The sequence below is a fragment of the Limulus polyphemus genome, unplaced genomic scaffold (assembly GCF_000517525.1).
Source record: "Limulus polyphemus unplaced genomic scaffold, Limulus_polyphemus-2.1.2 Scaffold841, whole genome shotgun sequence".
Classification (NCBI taxonomy): domain Eukaryota; kingdom Metazoa; phylum Arthropoda; class Merostomata; order Xiphosura; family Limulidae; genus Limulus; species Limulus polyphemus.
Genome location: NW_013666451.1, coordinates 356,601 through 377,332, shown reverse-complemented (window position 1 = coordinate 377,332; position 20,732 = coordinate 356,601). Strand labels below are relative to the sequence as shown.

Below are 20,732 nucleotides of genomic sequence, written 5' to 3'. Positions count from 1 at the left end.
TTGCTTGACAGGCCAGCAATAACAGTTAACTTCATATCTCAAAGTCTTAAAAAGTAACTTTACATAATGCTCATACACTTATGCAACACCACACACATATTCTCATATATCAATAGCTCACAAACTATTGATTACATTAATTGTTAATAGGCAATTAAATCAGCATTATAAAACAATAATGAATTGAATATTTCATTATTGATGGTCCAGGTTGTTTTATCACCCTTTTTACTTATTTCCTATTTTAGGAATATTATGTTACCCTTATATATACTACATCAACATATAAAAAATGTACTTGCAAAATTTCCAGATTTTTAATCTGTCTGGCAGCCATGGATTTTTAAAATGTATGACAAAATGTACCACTGTGTAAAGTAGATAGTATAATTTATTTATTAACTTGTGGTATATGTGAACTTAAATATGTAGGACAAACAACTAATCCTTGACATCTAAGGATTAACTTACATAGATCGCAAAGTAATAAGGGTTTTTCCTCAATCGATAGAAATATATCAATTTAATAAACATTCAATTCATAATGTAAAAATTGCTATATTAGAAAAAATCAACAATACAGATTTCTTAAAAGAAAGAGAAGAATATCATATTGTGAAAAAACTCTTTACCCTTATGGATTAACTCAGGACTTTCAAAATATAACTGCTGAAGTCATAAGTGAAGATTTAAAATTTATTTCAAATGTATATTTGTAGAAATAAACAAAATAAGAATAGGGGTAAAGGTAAAAACAGAAAGAAATGGATTGATTTTGAAAGTTTTTGTAAAAATTTAGTTTCTGTATTTGACAGATCTGTCAATCTGGTGAAATTTATAATATAACAAGTAATTGAATTAACAATTATAAAACTTAAATATCTGTCAAAATATTTGTTAAACTTTGAGATTAAAAATATCCATGTTAAAGACTTAATTATAGATATAATTGAATTTAGGTTAAAATGTAATTGTATACCTATACTCCCTTCAGTAAAGAAAAAAGAGAAAATTTATATAGTAATTGATTTTAAACATAAAGTTTATGACAATTTATATTTATCTTTTCTGATCCATACACATATTCAAGAAGATATTTTTCCCAAAAAATTTGTTCAAACTGATAGTCAGTTTTAAATATAATAAACCTATTGGACCTCTTCTCTTTAATTATAAAAAAATTCATTGAAGAATGTAATAAAATAGAAGTGGACAACTTACCTTGTAACTGTAATAATAGTGTTTTTAAAGATATCTTTCATAATCTTATAGTTACAGGAAATTTAGAAGTTGTCAAAGATAAAGAATTACAATCAACATTAAAGAAAGGTGCTAAATATAGAATTTTAAAATGCACAAAAACATGTGAAATCTTAAAAGACCTAGAAAAAATATTGATCATTATATTCTTAAAATAAATAAACAATCCTGTTTTCCCGCCATGTTTCTTTTTTGAATGGAAATTAAATTTTATTAATTCCATAAAAAATCGATTAAGAACCTTAAACTTATCTCAATATAAATTAGATATTTCTATCAGTCTCTTTAAAAATAAATTTGAAAACGATTTGTTATTACCCCAATTGATAATGCTGGCTGTAATTTTGGTTTTGTGTGTAAAAAATTATATGCACAAATTTTACTTAATGAAATTAATACTACCAGTACATTTACTAAAAGTACTTTAAAGAAGGCTATTAAAAAATGGAATATCCATACAGATTATTCTTTTACGAATTTACCATTTTTATATGCAATTCCAAAATTGCATAAAATTCCTGTGAAATTCAGATTTATTACTAATTCTTTAAATACAGTCATTAAATCTGTTTTCATAGTACTTAACAATATTCTAGATCTCTTGTTTGAAGTAATTAAAACACAGTCTTCAAATAACCAGAATAATATTTTTGGATTATTAAAAATAACATTCCAGTTTTGGAATGTTTAGATAATTCTTCAGAAACTGCCAGTTCTATTTTTACATATGATTTTACTATATTGTATACTGAAATAGACCTAAAAGATTTAATCAGGGTTTTCAATGATTTGTTTGATAACTTTATAAATAATGAAGTAACTATACCCAAATTTAAACTTAGTAGAATTCAATGTAAAAATATACTCCATTTCTGTATTTATAACAGTTATATTGTTTTTAATGAACAAGTATATAAGCAAACGGTGGGTATTCCAATGGGAATGAACTTCTGTTCAAATATGGCCAACCTGTATCTGTTCTTTTATGAAAACTCATTTATGAAGTACACTAATTTATACATTTGCACTTTTCATTACATAAATGATTTAATATCTATAAATAATATGAATTTTACACCAAACTTAATATGTCAACATAACTTACAATAGAAAGAAGTAATAATAATAATAATGAGGTCCATGCTAATTATTTAGATTTGGACACTATTTTTATAGAAGGTACAGTGTAGTTGACTATTTTTGATAAAAGAAGATAATTTAATTTTCCCATTCTTGGTCTACCCACACTTAATAGTATTATTCCATGTATCATGTTAAAAGATATTATTATATCTCACCTAAAATGGTTCTTAATAGTCTGTAATATCTATAATTGTTTTATGGATAATGTTTTATTATTAAAAATAAACTGAAAGATAACTTCTATAAAGACAGGCAATTAAAGAAATACCTTACTTTATTTTTTAATAAACACAAAAATATTTTAGAAACTAAACTATCAGTTAAGGAAAATATTTTATATAAATATATGTAATAAAGAGGGAGTTAGTTACTTCAATTTCTAAATAGCTAATAGCAGTTTTTCAAGGAATTTTATTTGGTATAACTGGGACGGAAAGACTAACTTCAAGTAGCTGGGCTTGTCTCGGCATTCCTGTGTTATACTTGAATAAATCTTCAGGAGAAAGGGAGGAGGTTGGGAGTTGGAGCTATATAAGAACTTTTAAGGTAGAATGTATAGTTCTATTGAATATTTTATAGTTCTATTTAATATTTTATAGTTCTATTCAATTTTTTATAGTTCTGTTTAATATATTTTTGTAAGGGTGAAGGTTGGGAGTTTAATTAGTAGAAATATTAGGGTGGCTTCATTTCAGTTAATTTCTACTTTAAGAAATTTAAGGGTAACTGCATTCCTACAACTGGCTATAGACAGTGAAAGGCAGTAGAACCTGAGACATTGTGGGTGTAAGCATTCACCTTTGTACCCTTACTTGATTGATTTTGTTTATGATTTTCCATGATGGCTGACTAGATTGACATCGGCATTTGGATTTTGATAGATAGGATATCCCCAATGCATTTGGTATCTATAGATGTACTGACCACATATTCCATTATCATGGTAACCTATTCGAGCCACATCCATTAATTATACTTTGAGAGCTACTATGCCATCTATGAGCCATTCAATTCAACGTGTTTTATGAGCATTACAAAATAAATAACATAGGCCTGAGTAATTCCTGAATGCTGAATCCAAAAATGATATCCATTTTTCTCCATCATACACAGAATTTTCACAAAACATCATAATGCAATACATAAAAGAAAGACCACAACATGTAATTTTGAGACTAAAAGAGGTAGATTTCACAAAAAAATCAGGAGGAATGAGGATGCATATTCATTTGACATCAGTTTTTCCCTTTTCATTAGTTTGTTTGTATTTTTTTTAACAAACATAATAATAATAATAAATGTTTATTGTGGTAAACAAAATAATAATAATTTGATCTAAGTAAGTTTTTCTTCCCAATTTGTAAAAAATTTTTACGTGATAGAAAAAATTAATATTATTTTCAAAATATGCATAGCTGAATTATGGAAAATCCATTATTACAACCAAAACAACTTTTATGAAGTTTAACTTCGCAGGCATGTGTAATCAGTGACAAAATTAAGCAAAACTAAGACTTTTCAGCTAAAATTCTATCGGCCAGTATTAATATTCATGCTATCACCACTTTATATATATATTTCAATATACACACTGACTAACTTAGGCTAAATACAAGAGTCCACTATAAAAACACATTTACTGGCCCAGATGGCTGCTAGCACAAGAAGTCAAGCTAGCAAGATATTGTACTACCATCTGTCTGCTCACTTTAGTTGATATCACAGAAAAATAAATGTAGATAAATCCAGTGAAACAAAGACCATTACACTTATGTCCCTAACAATCTCTCCTACATTTTCTGCTGAGAAAAAAAAAGACTACTTCATCACTGCACATAGAAGAATTATATACACTTTAGATGTACTGTAGCTTCATGTGGTCTGCTTTGCCAAACTTCCATTGCTATTTGGGTGGTTTTTCACAGAATGTCAGATAAAATTTTGTTTTGGAAAATAGCTGAGAAAGCAAAGACCATAATGTCCTTCAGCTAAGTTTTTGAACTTCTAACAGTCATTCTCAGTTGTACAAATTGATGATATTGATAATCTTAATATCTACTAACACCAGCCATTGAAACTGTGTGACGTTTGAGCAGGTACCACCAGATATCCCAGTGTAATCTTTTCATAAAACTATGCTCAATAGCTTTGAAAGTAAGGGCCACAATGCCCATTTGGAGCCATTAATATGTAGATAAATAAACCATTCTAACTTTATGATAAGCAGATTTTAACCACTCAGTGTATTCTTGCAGACACTGTGGCACATCTGCTGTATTGGGAGGACTGTACATAACATTGACAGGGAGAAACATTTTCTGACTGAACATGAGTATGTTTAGCAATCTCTTTTATGTTTTGTGGTACATCATCATGATGTAAGGCAAGTGTTTGTCCAAGTCAGATTGCCCAGGCTTAACAAACTTTGCAAATATCCACCTGATAACTTGTTTTACTTTTTTGCCGCACTATCAGACTGAAGTGTGCATCTTCATCATAATCAACACTGTACACAACTCAGAAAGTAGCTAACATTTGAAATTCACTCCCAGATCTGATGGAATATTTTTAGGGGTGTTGTATCAGGTTATCCAGTGCTATTCCACCACATCTACTATGGGTTGTACTGAAAAATCAACAAGTGGGTAAACTTTGGCCAACTTAGTGAAGTAATCGATAATGTTTGGCATATACCAATTACCTTTTTCAATTTCCAGAAAAGGACCACACTATAAAGTAAAACGAACAATTCTTTGCTGAAGTTTACCATGTCTATACCAGATTTTCTTCAGGGCAGTGCAAACTGTTCAGTATTGAAATCACTGCTTAACTTCATGACCTGAATGCAGTTAGTAAAACTGTCATCACATGTTAGCATTTGCAAGTGCATATAGCATTTTGATGGCTTAAAGTCCATGCATTATGCAAAGTATAAATAACTTCCTGCCTCAGAGCCCTGGGGGCCACTAGCTGCAACAAAGATTCAGAACCATCTCTCGTTGTTTGATAGCAACTGTACAACACACCTTCCTGTGCTCATAACTGCTCACACAAGTGCCACAAAATATGGCCATCCATGCTGTGTTCCCCAGTATGTGCTGGCCGCACTTTACCTTTTTGCATGGCAAGGAGAATCACACTATCCAGGTCCTATATATTTGCTCTTCCCAGAGCTCCTAAAGTGTTAAATGAGCTGTATAGTCACTTATGGAATCTACTGCTGTGTGGATTGATGTCACTTTGGAATAACTGGCTTTATTGACATCAGTATCCAAGTAAAACTCACAGTCATGTTGTGTATATGCCAGCACTGGAACTTTCAATAAAGTTTGCTTTTGAGGTAGGAATTCGTGGTCACATTCCTCTTGTCCATCAAAAATGTGCATCAGCTTTAGTGAAAACAAATAATGGTGCTGCAATTATGGAGAAGTTAGCCACAAAATGTCAGTAAATGATACAAAACCAAAGTAACTGTGGTCTTCTTGTTGGTCACAAGTTGAGGCTAGTACCATAATATGGGTATGGTTGCAGGATAAATATAAATTCCATCTTTTCTCATAATATGAATGAGAAATTCCACCTTTGTGAACATGGGTACACTCTTTCCTGGTTTAACACGTTCACGACATTGTTTTCTGTTGGATGTTGTGAGCTATGATAAAGCCATGCCTTCCATCATGTACCACTGGTGGAACATGAATGCCATGTTGAAAGGACAACTGAAATAAAACAAATTTCCATGATTAAATTACTTTTTATTTTAAAATTACATCTAGAGATTGGCATTAGATTTTTCATTATGAATAATTGAAGCAAAAAAACACTAATTGAGACTTCCATAAATAAGAAAACTGTTATGAAGACTGTAATATAATAAGAATAGAACTATTATCATCCACAGTGGGGATTATTTTATCTGATGTCCCTTTTTTATGCCCATAAAATTGTAAAATATTCATAATTCTTCTGACAAAGTGACAAGATTGGGCTGAAACAAAAAATATTATGATCATTTGATTATCATTACTTAAATCATAGTGTGCATCACCAGTAGCACATGACAGCCAAAGCTTAAATAGGTAAATACAGGATGTCGTGTACCACCAGTGGTGCACTCAAGAGAAAGTTCCCAATGCAGTCATTCTGCCATAAAACATAACATAAAGCCATAAAATTAGCTGTATCTGAGGCAGAGTTCACAATGAGGTTTTTTGTTTCTATTGCATAATTAGAGAAATCCCTTATGTCGCAAATGTGTTAAATCTTAAAACTGTCAGTATTAACCTCTGAAATACTGTTCTCAAGTTTTCAAATGTGTGGCCAAACTCCAAGAAATAGATCAGGCACCTTTCCCATTGCAGCTTTTTTAGTGTATGCTCCATTAACTGTTCTAAAGTAGGAGTTTTACACAGCCAGATATATGAAATTTGTACAAACCATTTTGAGTTATAAAAGCAGTTTTAGCCATACTCTCATTATGTAGCTTAATGTACCAGTATCTTGATACCACGTCTAAGTTATTGAAACAGAAGGTGCTTTCCATTGCATCAGACATTCACCTGTTCAAGGAAGTGGAAAGGCACTGATGCAGGTCTCCATGTTTGCTCATATGAAATCAGTACAGAATCTTCATGCATCCTTCTTCCTACTAGTGATGCCCATGCATTCTTAATGCTGTATAATTCTGTTTTTTAACATCCAGCGTATTTAGGTGCTAGCTACGTCCCTACTGCTCCAGGGCTGCCTATGCAACACTTATTTAATCAGATGTGCATCACTTGACTATGTGATGATGAGTTACTTCTGTTAGATTCACTTGGCCATTTGGTCACACAAGTATATCAGCATAGACAACCAACAAGTCACTTAGCTTCTTCTGCTGTGTGGAATCAAGACTGCTTGCACAATCTTTAACCAGTGACCTCAGATTTGTTGACAACTTACTACTTCCTTTCAGATGTGGCATGACAAAAGCAACAATAGACAGTTCCATTTTGCCTGCTGTGCCATTGACCATTCCAGTGGGAAGCTTGGTAGCTGATCCTCCATAATTACATAACATCAATGGGACTTTATTCTCCTTTGAGCTATTTGAGCTAATTCTGTCAACTTTATGGACAAGAAATGGTGCTTTTTTTCTTTCATTGGCTCTATAACTGTCTTACTCAGCACTAGTGCATTTGACCTTGCTTGTAGTAAACCACTGAACAGCTTATGTACACGTAGATATGATGAGTTTTGCAGTAACAAATGTTCATGCAATCCACTGTTTCTGAGCCCATTCTGGTCTCATTGAGGGACTTTCCTGTGGAGTTCATCTGTTGAACAGGCAAAATCTAATGGATTATTTCTGTGGTGTATCCATTCCTAGGATACCAATGTCAGACCCCAAGTCGGAGATGACTACTCTTGTTCTTTAGCTGACTTTATCTAAATATAGAGTCTTGCATCTCCAATCACATTCAGTCTATCATCATTTACCAGAAGAAAGTCAATGTTGACTGGCAGAAGTGGGGGCTTAACTCAGAGTGTCTTATATAAGGCAGAATCAACCAGTGTTCTGGAAGCTCTTGTATAACATGAGTACTTTATCATATTTGTATCTTCACAAATAATGGCAAGCCCCATTTATTCTTGAAAATATTTTTAGCTGACCACCAAACCTTATGGCACTAACTGCCTACTATACTACTCCAATTTGGTGGACAATCCTGACTTATACTGTGTTAGTTTACCAGAGTAGAGATAGCAACAGCTACAGTTCCCTGTTGATCTTTCTGCATATGCTGTGTAGTTGATTGATACTGGTAATTTCATCTGTTTTGATGCATGGTAAGGTATGGGAAGTTCATTTTGAAGTGGTCCTATTGCCCACACTTAAAGCAAACAATTTGGTTCTCCTTCCTAAATGACATCTGGGTGGAGGTATTATTGACATTGGCTGTGGCACAGGCATCATGGGCAGACCAGGAAAGTTCTGCCCATTAGCTGGGAGAGTGTGTGTTATTGTACTACAGTGACAAGATGTATTGGCTACTGGTTTGCTCTTGGTAAAGTTTAAACTTAACATGACATCCTTATTTGAGTAGGACAGTATGTCCAGGCTTTATCTTTTCTTATGATCTATTTGAAGTTTTGGAAGTGTTACTAATATTAACATTTTTTACATCAGCTATACATAAAAACATATTTCAGAAGTATTAGCTTTAAATTGTAATTGAAATTACATTTGAAAATGTTACAATAAAAAATTGTGTTACCTTGAACTTTTGAATTACTGGACAACTTATTAACAGAACTTCCAAATTTGGTCCACAGTGAGTTCCTTTGACTTGGCTAATTGTGTTTGTGTACCAATTGCTGAATGATGACACCTAAGCCATTTGTATACATAACTGTTTGGTTTCCTGTTTTGAATTGGAGGGCCGTGAAGTTTAATGAACATGAGATTTGTCACGTGGTTGATTAACAGCCTAGACCTTGTTGCCATAATGATAAGGTTCATGCTTCTAAAGTTTCATTCACATTTGGAAGAACTGCATGGATGACTTTTGAACACCCAATTAAAGGATTCAGATCTGATGGAACATGGCACCCACAGTTATCTAGAAAGTCTCTGTATGCTATGATTGTTTATGAAAATAACAATCTGAAATGTTTGCAAAGGGACTTTATTTCCTTTTCTCCAAAGCCTGGATTTATCTCTTGTTGACTTCTAAGGTACTTTGCTCAGAAATTATGTTTGGAATGGAATTAGATGTGCCTGGCCATGATCCAGTTGGTTTATGAGAATAAGTTAGTGTGAATAACCATTGTGTCATGTTGTTTATGATACTGGTTAAAAATTCACCATAATTGATTGAAACAATCTTGTTATCTGTCAGTGTTATTGATGCAAACTTCATTTCCTTAATGGCATTCTTTTTTTCTAAGACCTTTTTACCCTTGCATTACTTCATTGCTTCAAAAATTGTATGCTGTGACGATTTAACTTATTTGCATAAACTATAGTAATATCCTTTTCCTGTAAGTCTTTGGAAAGAAGAGATAGTTTGAATAATACATTGTGCATAAGTGCCAGATCAAGAAGAAATTGTTTATAAAGCCCCATGAAAGTGCATTGGTCAAATTTTGATCGATTTTTATCAATGTCACTGTTAACAGACTCCAAATGATAACACAGAGACATATAGTCTTTCCAATCAGCTAAAACAGTTCTGAATGAACTTGCAACTTATCTAGTACCCAACACACGTCCAATTTTTTTTCATCTATTCATCAAGCTTTGCTGCACACTGTTGAATTTCTCTTTGCTTCATAGGAGATTGACTATAGAAATAGTATAGTTTGTCCATAAATGAATGAAAAGGTGCTTCGGAACTTACATCTTCAACTGTCAATTCCAAACGATGATTTAAGCAATGCCATACCATAATATTAGGGTATTTCTGCAACATCCATTGAGCCACACCAGATTTTTTTCCCCTAGCATTATGCTGGTGCCATCACTGGTAAAAGCAACAAGATTGTTCTGGGGATAATTATGATCAAACCCATGCACATTGAGACAAGTTAGTAAGTGTTCGCTTATTGTTTTTGCAATTTGATTAGGCAATTTTTACCAAATCCAAAAAAATTTAATGTGGATCATTTGACTTATCCGTTTCATATTTTAAATAGACTGTCAAAGTAGTTTTGATACTAAGAATGGTGGACTCATCTATCAGAATAGCTATTTTTCCTTTTATTTCAAGGATGTGCTTGCAGACTCTTGATCTAATTTCTTGTGTAGCATGGTCAATTATATTAGTAGCACTAAATCTCAAATGCAAACCTTGTGGAATTTCTGTGCCATTTAATTCTTGCAACTTCAACAGATCAAAATGGTCACAATAAGGTTTGTCATTTTTGGAAATATAATATGCAGTTCTAAAACTTTTGCAGGTAGCTTCTACTTCAGATTAATTTAAATGATCCACAATAGTTTGAAGTTGTTGTTCCATTGCACTCTGAAGAATCATATGCTGCAGTTGAAAGAAACTGAAGCTGAATTCCATTCTTTGGAAAAACTAGCACCTTGTGACTTGAATGGACCTAGATTTATCACATTAGAGCATGCTGTACATCCAATTTTTCTGGAATCACTCACAAGCCATGTGTAAACCTTTTCTTATCTTCCCACATGTCAGCAGTCCAAACTTCAGGCTATGCAGACTTGGGTTCATCATTTTTGCATTCAGTTGTATGTCGTCCTGTCAATGTCATTTCACTGAAATTTGATGTGGCACTAAAAGTAGCTTGTGGAATTACTTTATGCATTTAATACTAATCACACAATCACTTGCACAAGATGCACTTTCTTCTGTTTCTTCTGTTAGTTTTGTTTTTTTGTGAAAAATGATTGCAGTTATGTTTGTTTACATTTTTCACTCATTTTTAAGGCCACGATGTATTTCTTTTTTTTTAGATAAAAGGAAGTTTGTGATTAGCAAGAAGGCTAAGTTAAAAATACTAGCTAAACCAAAATGGGCTGTATTTATGTTATTGGAAACTAAGCATTTATCGGTTACTGTGTAAGTATGGTAAAATAGGAAACAGGATGCTCATAAGCTCTTACACGCTTTTATACCTATATTGCTAAATCTGGACCACCCCGGGAGGATAACTAATTTTCAAATACTTAACAAGATTATTGGATTGGATCAGACTTTGTACAGAGCTATATCATAAATACTTTCTCTCAATTTTATATTGTACAATCACTGTACTACAAAGAAGATGATAAACCCTACACTGTGTTTTCAAAGCCTGGAAAATTGCTATTTATGGCGTCAAAGTACAGTGTCATGTAAAAAGTTTAATGCCAGGAGTGACGATTCATTGCTTTATTTTCAAAAGATTTCTATTTCAACTCCTAACAGTAAAATAAACATAGGAAATAGATGTGAAAAAAATTATAAGTAGAAATTCTCAGGAGATTTACTTTGAAATTATGTGGTCCATAGTGAAAAGTCCTGAGAGTACCATTCATTTTGTTTCGTCGAGTTTCCAAGTCAGTTGCTAACAACATAATAACTACAGAAAATAAGTGTGAAAAGGTGAGAATTATAAACTCTGACCATAAGTTGGTTGAAACTTTGTAATCAATACTAACAGAACTACACATTTTATTTAGTATTTTGCAATCTTTCCTTTCATTATACTTTTATTACCTGCCAACAACCTGGATGAAATGGTAATGATTCTTTCTCTTCTTTCTTCCAGGGGTGGGCAAAATTTCACAAAGTTAGAGATATGTAAGGTCCGATTCATTTGAAATTGTGAGGGAATGGTGTTCTAAGTAAAAAAACAGGTAATGGAATGCCATTCCAACACCACTACAACACTGTTTCACACTCTCTCCAAAGTAAGGAATGATGTTTCCTTAGGGAAACACCTGGTTTGTTAGTTGAAAAGACCACTGTCACTTTCTTTACAGTATGTGCTAAGTAACAGCAATCTTTACATGTGGTACTTTAAATCAATGACCTAATTCCATGAACAACTAGAGCAAGAGTAACCTAATGGCTCCTTTGATGACTTTTTATATTAAGAATAGATACCCAGTATTTTCAAAAATTGTTTAACTTTTGTATATTAACCAAGGGATAAGGAGACATATGTTAAGCTTGTAAACCACAGTTATATTGCATTTCAGTGGGAGAGTAATATTGAGCAATTCTTTCAATTTTTGCAGTATAATTATGTAAGTTTAACAATGATAAGGTATTTGGTATGGGTGGTCATTTCATCATGCTCTTCATAGCAGGATTATATTATACTATATTTTGACGTTTGTTATTCTGTAAGTGACTTCATCTACTTATACATATTTCAGTTGGACCCAACTGAACACATTTTACACTGAAATTACTGAAAACATCAAGTAGCACTATATTATGTTTTCCTGAATGCAGTTGAAGCGGACCTGTTAGTTATATCTCTCCAGTGAAAAATGCAATAGTTATAAAATATCCTAGTTTTTAAAACAAAACATATCCTCCCATCAACATCAATGAAAATATCAGGTACACTGTATTTTCCTGTGATGAGGCATAACTCAGTAACAACAGTTCCAAAACATACTTACCTCCACTGACACTTATAGCTATTACTCGACCTCCAGGGTTTCTTCTTTGCCCATCTAAGCATGAGTCTAATTTTTTTCTTGCTTGCTTCAGTCTTTTATATCCCATTAAATTGCCCTTGGTGATATTTATCTCATTATACGCCCTACCTATGTCAATGCAGGTATTGTTTATAAGCACCTCATTCAGATAATTTTATCACTTTTTTTCTCAACAAAGCATTTAGACACTGGTTTCTCTTAAGAAGTGCTATGGTAGTTAACTTCCTTGGTTGTGATTTTGTGTTGACTAGTTAATTTCTGTACAATTAGGTTTTAATAAATCTACAAAAGCAATCCTTTGTTATGTTTTTGACACATCATTTCAGGAATGAATTCCTATGTTACTGTTTCCAGCATGGAGAATAGTCAGAAGACCTCCCTTTTTCCACCTCTGCTATCTAGCATCTCTGAATGGTTGGGGTGGGGAGTCATTCTCCATTGAGGCTGTTAGTGATCTGATTTGTTGTGAGATGGAGACATATATATTCGTTGCTAGGGGTGTCTCTCCAGGGGGTTCTGGGGCTGTTTTTGCAGATAATCCTGGACATTCTGGTGAGAATTTGGACTTGCTTTTTCCACTGCCCTCATTTACTTGGTCAGCTTCTCATGAGGCCAATTTGGATCAGCCACCTCCTGCTCCCATTTTTTGGTTAGTCATTCAGGTTTGTGAGGTTTTGGGGCTTTCCTCAGTTGCCTTTGAGTCTACTCCTTCCTTGATGGTGGAAATGTCTAAGGGCAACTATTTAGCATTTCCTCCATTACCTGAAATTGCTGTTCATGCTGGAGGTTTACCATTCACTTTAGTGATGGGATAGCTATGCCTTGTCCCGCACGTTTGTCAGAACAGCATGCTTTGGCTGACCACTGCCAGGAGGATGTATGTTTAGATTCCCAAAAACTTGATCCACTTTTGGACATGTGGGGTTCCAGGCTGGATCGTGTGATCACTTTGAACATATTACAATTTTCTCGGGTTTGTCTGACTCTCTTAACTGTTCTGAGATATCTTCCCTCTAACTTTCATTGGAAGCATCTCAGCATTCCCCACATCAATTTGATGATGAATTGGGTCCTTTGCTGACTTCTACCTTGGTAAGTTTGTTAGCTTCTGCTCTTTCTTTTGTTTCTGGGCTTGCATGTTGTTGGGACTTATTGGGTAGAGATACCTTGTTGGAGTGAGTTCATCTACCTGCTGCTGCCATCCATGAGTTATGTGAGGCCCCTTTTCTTTGCCCCTTGATACTTGTAGGCATTCCACAGGGATTGGAATCATGGATTGATGTTGCCCATTTGCACTTTTTCTTGTCGTCATTGGCCTCTCATCTTTCTTTGGCTCCTGCTGGAAGTCATGGTGCAACTGCTCGTCATATGTTCTGACCCCTGGCTTCAGCTCCTTGATCTATTGATATTCAGAATAGATTCCATTTTTATCCTTGAGGTTCCTCCACTCAGACCAGTGCCAATGCCATTGGTGGCTAACTTATGCTGGTGGGGTCTGTGGGTGTGCAGTTACACCATGTTCTGGACATGGTTCTTCTCCCAGGTTCACAATGGAGTCATTTCTCTACCTGCATTGGCATTTTTCACTAGGTCTGTGGATGACCAAGTTTGATGTTGCTAATGTGTATCTCCACATTCCCATAAGGAAGTCATCCTGCCCCTATCTATGTTTTGTGCACAAGGGTCAGGTTCTGCAGTTCAGGGCTCTGGCCTTTGGCTTAGCATCTGCACCATATGTCTTCTGCAGAGTTGTACAAGCTTTTTATCATCATCTTCATTCTTGTGCACACACAATTATATAGGTGACTGGTTACAATGTCAGTTGATGGAACAACACACCCAGATTCTCCTCTCAGAATCCACCAAGGGTGACTTTCTTAACAGAGCCAAGAAATACATTCTCTTGCCAATTCAATACATTGCCCATCTTGGGTGTCTTTTTCAACATGTATTAAGTTGAGCTCAGCTGACTCCCATCTGGCTCCAGACTATTGAATAAGCAGTCAGGCTCTTTCTAATGACTTCTTCTGCTACTGCATGGATGGTTCTCTCTCTTTTGGAGATGTGGGCATCCCTCAAATCTCTAATTCCTATGGGACAAACACACATGATCCCTTCAGTGGTCACTGCATGACCAATGGATTGTGAACTGCGATCCACTGGATCATCAAGTCTCCTTACTCAGGAGCAACATCTTTGATTTCGAGTGATGGTTGGATTAGAACAACAACATAATTAGTTTCCCTATACTACCCCCTCGTCATGAGATTCTTCTCTTCACAGATGACTCACTTCAGGGATGGGGTGTGTATAACAAAAGTCAGGAATTCCAGGGTGACAAATCTTCCTTCTACATTAATATTTTAGAACTTCTTGCTGTCTAATGGACAATGGTTCAAGGTCTAGCTCTATTGAAGGAGAAAAGCATTATGGTTTATTCTGACGATTCCACGGTGATATCTTACATTTCTTGTCAAGGGAGCATGCATTCTCAGGACTTTTGTTTTCAAACTTTGGATATTCTCTAGTGCACTCACTCCCATCATATCAGCTCCCTGGCTTGCCGTGTTATGAGGTTGATGAATTTAGTAGCATATTTGTCTCGGCCCAATCGAATTCTCCTGACTGAATCGATACTACATCTCGAGGTTTTCCAGTGGATTTGTTCTCAGTTTGGGACTCTGATGATCAAGGCATTTGCAACTCATTGGAACTCTCACCTACAGGCATTTTTGTTCCTGTTACCTCATCCTTAGGCCTTGGCAATAGATACACTCAGTCAGGACTGGACGGGATTGCACCTCTATACCTTCCCCCCTGATTCGTCTGTTACCCAGAGTTCTGGCTATGGTATGATCCACTTCTTCTTGAGTGCTCTTGGTAGCCCCATATTCAAGAGTGTCCACCTCTACCACTTCCTATTTGGCCATCTTTATTGATGCAACCTTGATCTGACATTCTACACCCAGACATTCCAAAGCTCAAACTTCATGCATGAAAGTTATGTGGCCCTTCGCATGGCATTGGGGTTTAACTTCTAAAGATGCCTTGTACTTATCTCAATCTATCCATAGCCCCACAATGGCCATTTATCAATGGAAATGGCACACTTATTGCCAATGGTGTCTCATGAGGAAATTGAACCCATTTCACTCAAATGTGTTCACCATATCTCATTTTTTAATATGGATTTTGACTCAGTTCTAGCTCCATCTAGTGCCACCTTTTATAAGGCAGCATTACCAACTACTTTTTGGTATTCTAAACATAGGAAGGTATTTGAGTCTCCAGTGCTACCCAGCCTTCTCAAATTGTTTTGCATCCTTCATCCCAAAAGGCCTTTTCAGTTACTTAACTGGGCTATTAAGGTGGTATTACATGCTTTGTATTGACATCCATTTGAGCCTTTAGACTCATGTACCATGTATCACCATTTTCTTAAAGTGTATTTTTTGTTGCTGCTGGCATGTGGATGTCATAGATCAGAGTTGTTTGCACTGCATGTGCATAGGAATCTTTATCACTCTTCCTATGTCTTGCTGTACCGTGATCAGTCCTTCTTTCCTAAGATTCTGGTAGCCAGGGAAAGGGATAAATCCTTCTTGCCAGTTCATTTGCTGGCTATTTCTAACCTCTACAACTGCTTGGAATCTGATTGTTTGTTATGCCCCATCAGAGCTCTGAAGTGTTATGCTCACACTAAATCTTTCGGAGGTGCTAGAAATTGACTCTTTATTCATTGGGATCCCTCAATTTCCTGCAATTTATTCTCAACTAACTTGACAAGGAGGCTTTGCAGATTCATCCATATTGCTTATTCTGGACTGTATTTACAGGCATGGAAGCTTCTGCAAGTGACATCTCATTAAATTCATCACATTTCTATGACTTTAGCTGCCAGATTGAATTGCCCGCTGGAAGACATTGTGTGGGCTGGTATGTGGAATTCTCCCAATACTTTTTGCCTACCTCTGTGACTGTTTTGACCACATCTGCTAGATTATAAGAAGGGGGTGAGTATTATTTTTTCCTCCTATTGTCTCTACTTTTAGGGGTCCCTTACCTCTTTTGTCACTGGATCCCACTCTGTGGCGAGTGTTGCCTAGGCAAGTGTACTTTTATCAATCCCATTCTGCACTAGCAATCAATTTTTCACTATACTTACTACTAGTTGCAACAGGCTCTGTAGAAATGAGGTGCTCCATAAGACCACCTAGGAGCCCACCAGGTAGTATAACCATACTATGCTGGACTGCCACTCATGGACTATCATGAGTAAAGCTAAAGGGGATACTGCCAATCATTGGATTGATTAAATCAGGGTTAGTTTGCTTTTATAAATTTAGGGAATTTGGTTCATCTATTGCAATGTTTCCATAGCACTGTTCCTCAAGGCACCCGAACTTGCATTTCTCCCCAGATTCTACTATTGGAGCTAGGGAGTCCATACCACATCTGGTTTCCAGTCACTGGGGTTATGGACAGAGGCTTTTCCTCTATAGTGTTAGAGTGAATTCCTCCATTCTTGGTGAAGAGGGCAAAGTTGGGGGTCCTCCTACCCAGGTTCCTGGATTTTTGTTCCCAGATATAAGTTGGAGCAGCACCAGTCTACTCATAATACCAGTTCAGTTTTGATGCTCAGCTATCCAGTTGGGGTGTGCATGGCCTTTCTTTTTGATCAATTTCGGTTCAATGCATTGTTCATGGAATGGGGTCCTCTAGCTCCTCATTATTCCAAACACGGAGTAGTTCTATCCTGGTTCCATGGTTGAGCATAGATGTTTCACATCTTTCCCATAATTCTGTTCATAATTCTAGATTGGATGAGTTCTGTTCCTTTGGTTGATTAAGGCATATACAATCCCATCATTCTGAGCCTGGGGTGTTGGCTTTCGGGCTTGTTGAGGTGGAGGAGAAGGTTTGCTTACTTTCTCATTGTGATTCCAGTGATTGGGAACACATTACTCTATGGCTACAGGTTGAGATTGAATCAATATATATATATATATATATATGTCATTTTGCAGTTCAATTGCCCTAGCCACCAACGTAAGATATAGGGACCAAGGCGCCTTAATTCCAACCCACAGTAGTGGAACCTCGGCTGTATCTGGCTGAGGATGGTCTATAGTAATAACCACTCATGTACAATTCCACCTTTGATACAGGAACTAAGTTCAGGTTGAAGAGCATACCTGTTTTGGGTGTAGTGCGGTTCACCTACTCGGTTCAAATCTCATGTTGTACACCCATTATCTACGTAGATGTTTTCTTCCTGGAGAATGCCCTCACTGGCCCCTTCATCTTCTCAGTGTGTGATTTTAGCTATAAGTGTCAGTGGAGGTAAGTATGTTTTGGAAGTTAACATTTTACTAAATTGAAAATGTATTTCCAATAATACTTACCTCCAATGACAAAATGGTTTCAGTCTCAAAAAGTGATAACATTATCTGAATTATATACAGTTTCAGGTTAGAGGGCACACTTACTTAGGTGGAGAGTATCACAAGACAAATGTTCCCAAGAGGAATTGAGTGGGGTATAAAAGACTGGAGCAAGTGAGAAAAAATCAGACCAATGCTTAGATGGACAAAGGAGAAATCCTTGAGGTCGAGTAATAGCTATAAGTGTCAGCAGAGGTAAGTATTATTGGAAATACATTTTCAATTTTGGAAAATTTAAACTTTTATTTCCTGTGTCACCACCTTCATATTCAGGACAAAATTCTACATTTTTATTCAATGTTTTGCATGACAATTGTTTTCTTTGTGTAGTTGATTCACGTATATGAAACAACAACGATGAACAAATTTGTATTTAATGTCATAAGTGTGCACCACCACATACGTATAGCCATGTATGTAGAAATAAACAAACATTGCAGATTATTGTTTGTGTTTATTGCATCTAATTGACTGCTTGATGGCTTACATATGGTAACTGTGGCAACATAAGCCATCGTCCAGCTAGCTACTATGTCTGTCACCATATCATCATCAATGAACTGATAAATTAAATTATCCATTGGGAGTACAAAATAAATAACCCCAGCTTAAATTCAGCTGAACCTAAACTTTTCAGCTAGAATTTATTTAACCTTGGGTAGTATTCATCTTGTCATCACACACAGACAGACAGCCACAAATTCTAACAGCTTAACTATTAGCATATTATACTACTATCTGTTGATTGATCAACTCACTACAGTCAATATCAAACAAAAAAAAACAGGTGAAATTCAGTGAAACAAAGACTTTCACTATAATTTATCATAGTCTGATTCATCTTCCATACTGATTAAGAGCACAACTCTATTACAGCACAGTTACAAGTTTCACATACTTGTATGTAAATGCTACTTAAATTTGTACATTCTTCGAGTTTTCACTGTAAAATTCCACATAAGTACTAAAAAATAAAGATTTCATAGGCCTTTGAGCTTCTTGAAGTATTAAAAATTCTAATAATAATTTTTTCAATCCAGTTGTAAGTTTTTAGGTTTTACAACTACTAATATCAGATGTCTTAGCTGAAATGTAAACAAGTGGCTATCACACATGATGTAGTATTTACATGCTACTATGAAACACTGCTTGATAGTTCAGGAAATAAGGAATACCACCTTATTTTATTTATTAGTTTTTAAATCAAGTGACTGCCCAACTGCTGGCTTGGCAACTAATCTGAGTTGGAATGTTGACATCTTGGTTGGTCATCAGAGCTGTCATGTTGATCCTCTACTAATACTTTATCAACTTCTATAAGAAAGTTCAGAAACACCGAAGGGGAATGAACCCTTCATAATGTGGGACTAGTCCAATAATAAAATTTCTGTATTCCAAACTCAGTTATATATTTGTCATGTGTATTACATGTGCAATAAATACCTGTAAGTGTGAAATATTCATCATTCTAGTCTAGAAGGAGAAGAAGCTTATGATAGGTTTGACATACTACAAATGTTACTCTGAGCAACTAAGCTACTGTTTACATCCTATTATTTTCTCTTTCATAAACGTTTTATATCATTCTTAGACATATGTACTTAAATGAGTATTCAGTCATTTTGGCAAAACTAGCAAATCTCAAAAATATTTAATAAATATGTATCTTGCAATAAAAACTTGATATTGCTGCACATTTTTAATGACCATGTTTAACACTCAGTAACCAAGACTGAAACATTTACAGGAGACAGGCATCAGTATTTGCCCTTCAGATCCTATAGACACAAGCAAAATTGAATGGATTCGCATGGGAACTACAGTAGCCACCAATGCTTTGCTGGAAAGAAAAGGTGAAAGAATGGCTTTAGCAATAACAGCAGGTTTCAAAGACCTTCTTTTTATTGGCAATCAAGCAAGACCAAACATTTTTGACTTGGTAAGTACAGTTTTTATATTAGTGTGTTTAGAATGGTATTCAAATGCTGAAATTGTAAAATAAATTGTATAATTCTAAGTTATCTATGAATTTTTTTTTTGTAACTGTTTCGTAAGTTGTTGTATACATCAAAAAGTCAAAGCTAGCTCCAATCATAGGGATGGCCAAGGTACTCAATAGGCATAATACAAATATGCATACTAAAAATCAACAGTGACAGATAGTTTTACTTTAGAGGATGATTGCCACTCACTTTCATTTGTTTTTCTACAAGCCCAGAAACCATAGCTAAGATACCAAACTAGAAAGTGACTAACCCACCAAGTTGTTCATCTTCCTTCTTCTTGTTTTGGTCGAGATAACTCTACAACTATTTGATCAGTAACATCAGTTTAAACCTAAATCCACTCTGTATGTTTCTGGGCAGTGCACAATGTCATCACTTAATTGTAATAACTAGTAGTAATTAAAAAAACAAAAATCGTAATTCTAGTGTAAGTGATGTTATCATTACCCCTTGAAGTTAACTTTTTTACAGAAATCTGGTATTTCATTAAAAACATTAAGTACAGGGTGAAACAGTTGTTACCAGCCAATAACAAATGAACATTAGATGACTGTAACATGTAGAATACTCAGTGCTTTGTACACTTTACAGTTGATGTCTTTAAAGAACCAACCCCTATATTATGTATGAGGTGAAGGAGTAAAAAGAATCAATACACATAATATTAAATTTTATTACACACATTCATAGAATACACTAACCTTCAGTCAT

General features: G+C 35.0%; 1 protein-coding gene across 2 annotated transcripts in view; it reads left to right on the top strand.

The window, feature by feature from the left end:
• Positions 1-20,732, top strand: part of LOC106460816 (5-oxoprolinase-like) — a 356,751-nt gene that overhangs the window by 19,133 nt on the left and 316,886 nt on the right. The window contains exon 2 of one of the 2 annotated variants that reach the window (XM_022387614.1): positions 19,766-19,954. In XM_022387614.1, coding sequence (XP_022243322.1) covers positions 19,766-19,954 — 189 coding nt within the window. Of the gene's footprint in view, positions 1-19,762; positions 19,955-20,732 lie in introns of both variants that reach the window. The other variant, XM_013920558.2, reaches the window with a different exon arrangement.